At 39.9% G+C, this 11,421-nt stretch overlaps 1 protein-coding gene across 1 annotated transcript; it reads left to right on the forward strand.

The window, feature by feature from the left end:
• The first annotated feature begins 656 nt into the window (after positions 1 to 656).
• Positions 657 to 8,718, forward strand: LOC119728607 (coiled-coil domain-containing protein 25-like). Its single transcript, XM_038200907.1, has 7 exons — positions 657 to 1,224; positions 1,603 to 1,638; positions 2,795 to 2,834; positions 4,021 to 4,148; positions 5,651 to 5,754; positions 7,009 to 7,211; positions 8,011 to 8,718. Exons 1-7 carry the CDS (start codon positions 1,200 to 1,202, stop codon positions 8,090 to 8,092), a joined length of 618 nt encoding a protein of 205 aa, XP_038056835.1. The 5' UTR covers positions 657 to 1,199; the 3' UTR covers positions 8,093 to 8,718.
• The last annotated feature ends 2,703 nt before the right edge of the window (positions 8,719 to 11,421 follow it).

The following is an 11,421-nucleotide window of genomic DNA, read 5'->3' on the forward strand; positions in this document are numbered from 1 at the left end:
AGTTGATGAAGCAGGGTGAACATTTCATTCTTGTGTTGTGAAGTACGTTTGTTGACAGCCTTGCACATGATGTGATCACGGGCTCTGAGGTAATGGTGGTCAACTGGATACAACAAAGGGTGATGAAACTCAGGAAATTCATTGACTGGGCAATCTTCTTGTTTTTCTTCTCATTTCAATTTTTATTCACGACGTTATTTGCTACTGTGGTTTACTGATGTGGGTAGACCTGTTTAATGTGCCGGAGCAGATGAAACCCCACTGCATTACTAGTGACATTTTCCGAAGAAATGTCTTGCTGTACTGACTACTGTAGTAAAGGCCACAAGTTGAAGTCGAGGTTTATGTTGCTTAGCACAACTGTCATTTTTGTCATGGCTAGCTATACATGTTGCGCCGATTCAGCAACTATCATTCACACGATTCCCCACAGCAGTAGAATATGCAGTTCCCCGTGCAGCTGTAGCAGATGAGCACCAGCGCCACGAAGAACATGACGCTGCATATCGTGCACGGTTTCCTCTCCAGAAAGAACCCCGCGAGGTACAGCACCATGAACATGCTGTAGTTGTGCAACAGTCCCATGTTCAATGCTGAGCGCGGTATCGGCATCAGCAACACGGGCAAAAGCCATTGAAGGCAATACATGGCGATAAGCTGCTGGACTTTAACTATGTCCTTTGTTGGCCCATGGCACTATGGTACCCCTTGAGTTGCAATCTGATAGTGTTTTCGATGTCAAAGTCACGTTTTAAAAGTGAAACTTGACAACACATTCTCGCCTTTCGATCTCTTCGTGCATCAACACACCAACACGCAGTCGAAATTATTCAGTCTGCGTCCTGTGCTCGTATTGTACCACTACCAAGATACAGAGAGTCTGGGTACCGAATTTGTGACACCTCAGTTAAAGAAACTTGGGTTTCGCTTTCTGTGGTCTAAATTCCGTTTGCTCAAAAGATGATTTTCAATTTTCCAACAAAACAGTACTCCTGCTAGTCATGTTATGTCATGTCGATCTAAAATGCAGTTTTCAGACGTTTTTATATTAGTTTTTCCGTCACCGTGACACTGACATCGCGCCCTCAAGAGTCCAGTCTAAAATAAATATTCAGCAGGGACGGACGGCACGGCATGTATGCAACATCATTAGAAAATGTACCCAGATGATTTGATTAAGTGTCCATAAAGTCTCCAAAATGGTTTTCTATTTCAAGAGTGAAGGTACTGATAGTGACACTTATTCTGTTTCTTGTTCATTTTTGTTTTACAGTGTTTAAAAAGTGACTGTTGCATTGATTCCCCAGCACTTGCCATGACTTGCACTGCATGCACATTCTCAACTCATCGACAATGGACAATGAAAAGGGGGGGGGGGGTTGTTGTTGTTGTTATACGAACTCGTAAAAACACCAAGTTGTACATGTGCCAACTCAGCATTACGCAAATTAGGACGGTTTATCAACCGTTTAATACCGCCCACGCGACAGGCTCTCAAAACTCAACCAGACTACCAGTCATGCCAGTAGGAATGGCTGAACTGTCTTGGGTATTTATGAATATTCAGTTATTAACAGCAAAGTCCTTGTTTTTATGTTGCAGGATATGTCATCTATGTCGGCATTGACAAATATGAAAGTAAGTATTGAAGAGTACATACATGACATATGATTTACTTGCCTTCATCTCTATCCTGCTTAACCATTAACAATTAACAGGTCAATTAAAAACCGGCTGAGATCTATACCTAAAAGTGGAAATAAATTCTGTTTTTTTAGCAGCATTATTTCCCTTGTTGACATCACTACTCGTGAATATAGAAATTTGTATAAGCACGACAGATTAGGCCAAAAAAAAAATTCTGCTTCCGATTACATGGCATTTGAAAATAGGGTAGGTAGGTAGGGAAATAATTTTTTTTTTTGGCCAATTTTTTTGTGTACGATCATATGGAGGCGTCTGCGTGTTGTCAAAGGTGAAAGGTAGAAATTAATGGTTTTGGGTGTTTTTTCCCTCATTTTTCCCATAAAAAAAATTAGGGTAGGGGCTGTCAGAGTAAAGGTAGGTAGGGAAACCGGAAGCAGAACTATTATTTTGTTTGGCCTTATTTAAATCCATTATCGGATATGTGCATCACCGCTATATTTATAAAGCGCGAAGTGGGCGACAGGTGGCGAAGTAGCCCCATAAATGTGGCCAATTTACTGGACTACCTCCGTAAATAAAGGCCACACTTCCACCATGTACAAAAACATGTCGAACTTTGTCAAATTAGGCTTAGTTTGTAGTTTATTTTTGCTTTAGAAGCATACTCACCCTCTTTATAGGCTAATCAGAAAGTGCTGCCTTTTTCAGATGTCTAATTTTTGTGAAATTTCATGTTGAAATTTTGATACGCAAATGTATGCAAACGAATCTGGAAATTTCACGAAAAATAGACATCTGAAAAAGGCAGCACTTTCTGATTAGCCTATAAAGAGGGTGAGTATGCTTCTAAAGCAAAAAACCCTACAAACTAAGCCTAAATGTGAAAATCAAAATTTGACAAAGTTCGACATGTTTTTGTACATGGTGGAAGTGTGGCCTTTATTTACGGAGGTAGTCCAGTAAACTTGGCCACATTTATGGGGCTAGTGGCGAAGCCGCTCCCTTGTGAAGCAGGCGAGGCGAAACCTCATACAGTAAAAATTATAGATCTGTAGAAACAACATACATACACACCCATACCTGTATGAAGCCTCATGCATAATTTTGTCTGTTTAAACTTTTTACTTTGCTTTTTCTTAACCTGTAGATGAAGAATTGATTAAGTATGGCTTTCCTGAAGATATATGGTGAGTTGACTTTCAGTCCATGACTCGGACAAATGTTTGATTCAAGTTACATTTGCCATCACTCTAATGCATCTTGAAACGAATCCAGGAATGCTGAGTGAGTGGGAATAATTATTGTTCTTCTCAAACACTGACATACTGTGCAAAATAATCTTCTGGGGTTTTCTTCCCACTTCTTAAACTGTAATTTCTTCTCATTGTCTTCTCTCCACAGGTTTCTTCAGGCTTGCAAGCTACAGTGCCTAGGGCGCTTTTGAGGAATCCTTAGTTTCATTACCAGAAATAAATAAAATAAACTAAGAATTTAAAGGACTCGTTATTAGGCCCCCAAAAAGTCTCCGGTTTCTGGTCTGCGCATGCGTGCGTCGCCGTAGCCATGCGCGTCGGAAAAATTAAAAAGTTTTTTTTTCAATGTAAGATGATGTCTCAAACCGCCAAACTCACTGGTTTGACTGGAATCCTGCTGCTGCACAATTTTAACGTGTTTTTAGATGGGGTTACAATCGAGTGTAAGCTTTATGTGGCATCTCTAGGCTCCCATATATTTTGCACTAAATTTAGGCTGGCACCATTTGCAGACGGTGTTGTAATTTTGTAATTGTGCATCTGGAAGCTAGACTGAGGGAGCGATGGTCGTGTATCTGGAACCTGTAAACGCTTTTTAATTAGCGCAATATGTAAGGGAGCAGACTAATGACCAGCCTGGCAGCACATGCACGATGTCGATGTCGTTGCATGGTCTAACGTTACCGTTTCTCTGATTTTTCTCTTGACTATCCAAATTTCCCGAAGAACATTCCTGTCGGTCGAGATCATAAGTGGGTGCAGAATTCTCAAGCCTTATTGCCTTACTGAGGTCACCTCAAGCTCAACCCTGAAGGATATTTTTTAGAGTTTCAAGGGGATCGAAGGGTCATCTGCAACATCAGCCGATATTTGAAGCCAAAAAAAGTACGGGGGGGGGGGGGGGGGGGGGAAAGCATCATCTGCAACATCAGCCGACATTTGAAGAAAAAAATAGGGGAAAAAAAAATGCGTCGTCGCACCACTTTTGGGGCAAGCTCCATACCAGAAACTGGAGACTTTTTTTGGGCTTTAGAAGAATTTTATAACAAGCTTTATAATTCATGGATCGTGAGTCCATTTGTTTTCACTGAGTCTAGGTTTGTTCTGCTTAACCCCACAGGTTCCACGTAGACAAGCACTCCTCAGCTCACGTGTATTTAAGGTTACCTAAAGGGGAGAATATCCACGCCATTCCAGCTACAGTCCTAGAGGACTGCGCACAGCTTGTTAAAGCCAATAGCATCACAGGTGTGTACACAAAGAGATCTGATACACCGTGCCCTCTGGAGACATGCACACAATAGGGAACAAAAGATTGTATACGTCTCCACAGGGCAATTTCTATAGATGAATACGTCTCCACAAGGTTATCACGAAATAGATACATGTATATGGATTTTACTCAAAAAGTAGGAATTTCCAAGGTATGTTGATCCATCGCAAATGAAAGAATTTTAGAAAAGGGATATTAAGTTCGAATTTCAGTCAAGGAAATTAATTCTGGTTAAAATAAGAGCATTTTGAAACTACACTTTCAAACTCGAAAACTTTACTACACGAGAACAAAGAAATGACTCCACAAGGATACAAAGATACACTTTACCACTTTAAAACGTGCGTCCTGGAATACCCCCAATTGGCTACAAAAGGCGTTTTGAACGAAATGATGTTAATCGGAATGAACATTTAAAAGTAGGATATAAACATCAACACAACCTTCCTTTAAAAACTGGGCATTTTTGTAGGACTCTTGTGTTATTTGTGCGAGAACGACTTTCGGGGTCCACTTTTGCGACCCCAAAAAGTTGGGCTGTTCGTGCTAGTTGTGATTCCAGCCGTAAGGGTTCGCCTTTTGTGGACGTGTAAGAAATCACATTTTGTGCATTCGTGATTGGTCACCGCTGTTCATGAGCACGGTGCTGTGTACGTGTGTAATACTAGACACACAATGTGTATCGTACAGTGTATGAAAATGACAGGAAACACGTATCATACTCCGTCGTGTCCAAAGTAAACAATCGGGTTGTTTTTTCGTCTTTTCTCGGGAACGGTAAGGCATTAGGTTGGTTTCCTTTCAACCAGATGTTTTAAATAGGATAAGTAAACAATCCAAAAACATGACATTTTCGGGGATTTCAGGACGCAAGAGTACTACATGTACAAAATGAGACATCAAACGTCCAAATCTGATAAATTTTGACCGAGTTGTGTGTAATTTCCCAAGAGAGGTCAAATTGACCATGGGACCAAGTTTTTAAATGCAGTGATAATCGATTATGTTTGGATGTGCAAGTGTTTTAATGTGGATGAACTGTCGATGATTAGCAAGAAAGTGTTCAGAATTGTGTTTACTTGCTAAAGAGATTTTTTTGTAGGCCGGGCAATTATCCACACAGAGGCAATTAGGCTACCTTCGTCCCAATGCCTAAAATTGAAAACTGAGCTTGCTGCGGTCGGGTGGCCGGTTTCAGTCTGATGTAGCAGTGGGTAGCTTAAGCAATTTTATTTTGAAAAATGTACATCTCCCCAACGAACATTCTATCTTATGAAATAAAAAAAAAACGATTGGTGATGATAAAATTAAGCTTCAAAATTATTTTTCAAAAGGCTGACATCATGGGTATCATAATTGATAATTGACAGAAACGACAGCGTTGACTAACACATAACGAAAATGATAATTGTGAACATGAAATTGGTAATATAGAAAACAACTAATTTTTGTGTGTGGCAACTGTACCATTTCATAGGGAACAAAATCAATAACATTAATGTGGTCTACACGCCATGGAGTAACCTCAAGAAGACGGGCGACATGGATGTTGGTCAGGTGGGATTCCATAAACAGAGAGAGGTGAGCGCAAAACTTGAACTCTAACAAAAATCAATTATAAACAAGGTAATTGACTGGAGCGGGGTTTGAACCTGCAACCTCCAGATTGCCATTCCAGTGCTCTACCAACTGAGCTATCCAGCCATACGTTGGCGGTTCCTGAGTTTGTCGTTGTCTTTGTTCAAGGGTGCTAGTCAGAAGCCATAAACCCTTATATGCCATGTAGCCAGGGATCACACCCAAAGTCGCAATGCTAGCAACATAAGCAGTGCGAAAAACCATGGATAGCTCAGTTGGTAGAGCACTGGCACGGTAATCCGGACGTCACAGGTTCAAACCCCACTCCAGTCGATTTATTTGCTCAATTTGGAACGAGCCATTTGCGAGTTACATTTGAATAAAATCTGAAACGCTGACTTAATCCAATGCTTTGCATGTTTTAACTTTGCATTCTTCCAACCAAAGAGACTGTTACTATATCACGTGATTCGGGGCAAGCCTTATGCTAGCAACCCCCAGCTCCGGCATGGTCTGGTGTCTTTGTGCCATTCTCACCCATTGTGAACAATGTATTCATTGATGTTGAGCGTCTCTTACGTAACTATGCAAGAGCTTGCCCCGAATCATGTGATTAGCAACATTGTCTTTGGTCTGGAGAATTCAAAGTTAAAATGTGCCAAGCTTTCTGAGCAAGTCAGTGTACCAGATGTTTTTCAAATTTAAATCCCAAAGGGTGTAGGTCACTCACAAATGGCTTATTCTTACATAATGCACCTAGTCACAAAGATTCAATTGTAAAGTGTTGCAGCAATGATTTCAGGTAAACTTTCAGACATTTCTGATTCGTATTTATATTTTCTTTTTACATCAATGCATGATTTGGTCCAATGCATGTGTAAGTAATATGAGCAATTCACAACTACGGTGAAGATACCACAGGGTGGCCATTTTGCATTGTGGGAAAAAGTTGACATCAACATGTAAAAGCATCTTACTGTTGAACAAGAACTCAGTAGTTTTATGTTGTTTGGGTTGACCAATTAAGTTGGAAACTGTGTCAAAAAGTGAGTATCGGAAACTTCCCGAAAGCGTTGTTTTTTTGTGTGGAAGTTCATGTTAACAAACGAGGACAAGTGGATATCTGCAGGATTAAGCTACCCTCAGTCGGCGATCCTGAAAAGCCAGTCGCCGACTGTTCTGTGTCATTGCAAGGTCGACCTGAGACAAGGCGTAAGATCGTGTTGCTGTCTTTAAACCAACATCTCTTCTTGGCAGGTCCTGAGTGTAAAAGTAGAAAAGAGAAGCAATGAGATTGTCAACAGACTGAACAAGACGAAAGAAGAGAGGATGCCCGACCTGCAAGCGGAAAGAGAGGAACGTGACCGGGTGGAGCGGGAGGCGGCCAAGAAGGTAACCAGAGAGAAGAAAGAGAAGGAAAAAGAAGAAGCTCGACAGCGAGAGAAAGACGCCGAAATCAGGTGACACTCAGAGATGTTAAAGTTGCATTTCTTGGCTACTTTAGATTTTCATCCTGAAAATAGATTCAAATTCTAAATTGCTATTTTTGTTGTCTAGCAAAACAAAAAGGTATTCACTTTTGAATGAGACAAACAGAAAAAAATCGGCCTATGTTTTGTTATTGAAATTTTACTTAACAAATTTCAAATTTCAAATTGCCTTTGCCATGGACATTAAATTATGTCAAGTCTTTTTAAGCAAGCGTTTGGCACTTCCCCCCATAATTTGGTCATTTTGGGGATGATAGAAAACAGTTTTACATAATACCGGAGTCTTATATAGCGCACGTATCTATTATCAATTAGGTACTCAAGGCGCTGGTAATTATGTCTATTTTTAAAGACAGGTAAACGAAGTTTATGAGAAATATGAGACCCATTATGTAGCACCTTATAAGGGTTAACAAGGTGCTGCGGCGCATATTGCAGCCACTGCCAGAAACACCGGGGCAAACCCCTTCTCTTAGCGAAAACTGTTACTGGGTTCTTTGACGTGCATTACATAACACACGGGACCCACGGCTTTACGTCCCATCCGAAGGACGAAGCAATAATGGTAAAGTGCCTTGCTCAAGAGCACAAGCACCATGTTCCCTGTCAGGATTCGAACCCGTGTACTACGGCACACGAGTTGAACGACGTAACCATTGGACCACAGCCCCCAACATGAATGTTTTGTTGAATAATCAGACAAGATATTGAAGTTATAGCCATCAAAAAATATTTATGACTCAACGTTCATTTCATCCTGTCTTTGTAGGAATTATTCATCTCTGATGACTGCCAGCAATATGAGATCAAACGCTGAAGTTCATTCGGATGATTCCGACGATTTTATGTAAAAAACAAAAACAAAATTGTGCATGAACTTGAGGAACATCAACAGACTTGGAAAACTGCATGAGGAAAATCAGCATGCGGGCAGCAGACCGACGATACACGAAGAATATTTTGATGTATTGGCTTCGTGTATTTACTAACGAGGGCGCTCTTTGGCATCCCTGTGAGAGCATTGGTGACTTCGGTGGGCATGGGTAGGCAACCCCAGACCATATTCTTGATAGAGACGTTTTTGTAGAGTTGGACTCTATGCCCAGGTTATCCTGAACAACGAACTGATTTGGACACATTTTTATGGAGTTATATTTGTCCTAGTAATTTCATCAGGGGTAGGACATCAAACTTCTAAGGTGAAAGGAGTATGACCTCAAACTTGTAAGGTGAAAAGACCCTATCTACATGTATTTACGTCCCGCCAATACGCACGCGAGCAGACACGTTCCAGCCGTGCGCGTCATATCACGTGGCATGTCAGAGTTTTCTGCCACGTGAGACATTAAGCACCACTGTGATTGGTCAAAACCTCATGGGCAATTTGTAGACGTTGGGGAATAGTCAGGTCAGGGAACCAGACTACTGGCTTGCACCCATTCACGGATGTGTAACTGATTGCAAAGAAAATGTGGACTAACTAAATTTGGTAAAATGGGAGCAGCATTTGAAAAAAGGTCAATTCTTGTTTCCAACAATGGTTGGCTGACCATCGTTGGAAATAGATAAAAGACTTCAACTTTTCTTTAAAAAATGAAAGCACACCAGATGCCATGATTTCACAGGATGCTTGAGACTATTATTCACCTGCAGTCCAGTAAGGCATTTTATAATAATTTGGTAGTTTTGTTTCATGTTTGCAAATGTTGTATCCATTGTATTACCTTCAATGGATCGGTCTGTTCTTGACTTCATCTTTGTAGTACATGGGAAATCTGATGAATTATGACAACAAATCAGGGTGAAAGAAATTGATTTGAAGCTCTTTTGGTAGGAGTTGTAAGGACAGGCGTTATTCCATACGTAAGGTCACAGAAATAAAGCCGACAGTATCATGAAAGGTATGGAGTGCACTTGTTGGCAATCATTTATTACCGTGGGAAAGTTTCCTGTTGCTCATGCATACATGTAGATAATCTGTGTAATGTGTTTTGCATGTCCATTGCACACCCACTTATTTGACGCACAATAATTACAAAATCGTGTTTGCTAAGAAAAAAATGCTACCGAATGATATAAACTTAGGTTGTGCACTGGAGTTGACATAAGGATATCATTGTGTCCCAGTAAGTCTGATTGGTCATTTTGAATACAACTAGTGAACGGTCACTTTCCCAAAATGGACAGCTGATCTACACAATGCCGCAGCAAAAGTAATATTTCCTCGTTTTTTGTTGTTGTCACTATGCCTCAGTCTGTCTCATTTTCAAGTCAACACAATTTTTCGATGAAACTAAACTACACAGATGTTTATACCTGACGAGAGTAGGCTTGGGCGGTATGAGATTTTTGGAGTCTACGGTATATCACAAAAATACAGTGGTATTCGGTATTACCGGGTACTTTTGTGGGCAGACTACTATGTCATCAAATTAAATATAGATATGTGGTAATAGGGAAACCACACACAGGCGCCAACAGCAGAACTTAACTGTCCCTGCAGTATAACTAGTAAGCAACAGTATGGGTTTCTGTCAAACCCCACAATGTTTGTCTCATCTAGCCATGTTGACCACAAAGCATTTACACAATAATATTGTACAGATCTAGCCAAATGGTTGTTTTTCTTTTAAAGGGATTTTGTACACACCTGGCCACATTTTAGAGAGAATACAGCAGTATTGAAATTCCATACCAAGTTTTTCGGTATTTCGATATAACATCACCATGTGGTATTGTTTGGTATAACAAAAATATTGTCACTCAATATGGGTTTACCGAAATATCATCCAAGCTTTGACCAGAGCCGTGAAACCCCTTTTAAAGGTTACAAACTTCGTTCGAAAGAAGCAAAAATGTATCCCAAAGACTGCACGACAGAAAAATAATCACAAACTCAGTTGTTCTTGTTCAAACAGCACATTTGTTAAATGCAATTGATCAGAGATACTTACCATCAAATAAGCCAAAAAGGTCACAAAACTGTGATGAACCTGATTAGGTGAAAAAAAGTCTAGTGTACTGAAGAATTTCACTAACTACGTGCAACTGCAGCATCATTTTCATTTTTTTTTATAAAAAAGTTGGTTAATTGACGAGTCGTTTCTATCATTTTTTAACCCTGACAATCCCCATCCAGTCAAACTCCAACACTAGGGTTTGTTGGAATCTGTTGGAGCGAGTACTGCACTGGTAAACTGATTATGCTTTACATGGAGTCGGGCATACCACAGAATCCAACAGTTTGGGTGTTGAGTTACCATATGGTGTTGGATTTTGCTAGAACGAAGAAGGTTCCTAGTAAATCACTCAAAGGTTTAGGGTTTAATTCTATTTTTTATTCCTGGTTGACAAGGTCTATCTCATTATGTATTTGTTGCTACGAAGCGCTATGGACATAGCTTTTTATACAAGATTGTTAAGCATAAATGTGATGCGATCAAGCTACACAAGTCGTTTGTCGACCCTGGTCAAAAACAATTTTATTACAGATTGCAAAAGAAGCATTACTGCTGTGAAAAACCGCATGCTGATACCATATTTAGTTAAAAAATTATGGAAGTCGGAACACCAAGAGATGTGATGAAGTGATGTGATGAAGTGGCCCTATTTTGGCCTGTATACAAATTCCCGACAAACGACTCATTTAGCTTGATCGCATCACAAATGATGAAAATCGTCACACTAAGACAACTCCAAGCCAGAAAAGAAGATGAAAAATTCAGTACATTGTACTGCATGATCAAACTCATCTTGATACAAAGGCTTCTATGGGTCTTAACCTGATAGATATGAATACAATTTACTCGTTCAGCAATGTCCACAAAATACTGGGGCACATTCAGTGCTTGTCAAAATGCTCTGAAAACTTTACATCAGTGCCAACGAGAGATTTTGGTGGGTGATAAAAGCTACATGATTAAGAATTGTTTTGAAAATAATTATGTGCTTAGACTGCAAGCTCATATATTCTTGATTTTTGTTCTTTTAGTGTAACCATTACAAATACTCATTCACAATTTCTATTTTTGAAATGGTACAGACTTTTCATAACACGTACTAAGAGAAAAATACACTAATAAAATAGAGACGAAATTCTAATGGTATGACCACAACGTATCGAAAGGACATGTTCATAACATATTGTTCAATTTTTGAATTGGATAAAAGCAAACACTGA

The sequence above is a fragment of the Patiria miniata genome, unplaced genomic scaffold, assembly GCF_015706575.1.
Source record: "Patiria miniata isolate m_02_andy unplaced genomic scaffold, ASM1570657v1 HiC_scaffold_20, whole genome shotgun sequence".
In the NCBI taxonomy this organism is placed as follows: domain Eukaryota; kingdom Metazoa; phylum Echinodermata; class Asteroidea; order Valvatida; family Asterinidae; genus Patiria; species Patiria miniata.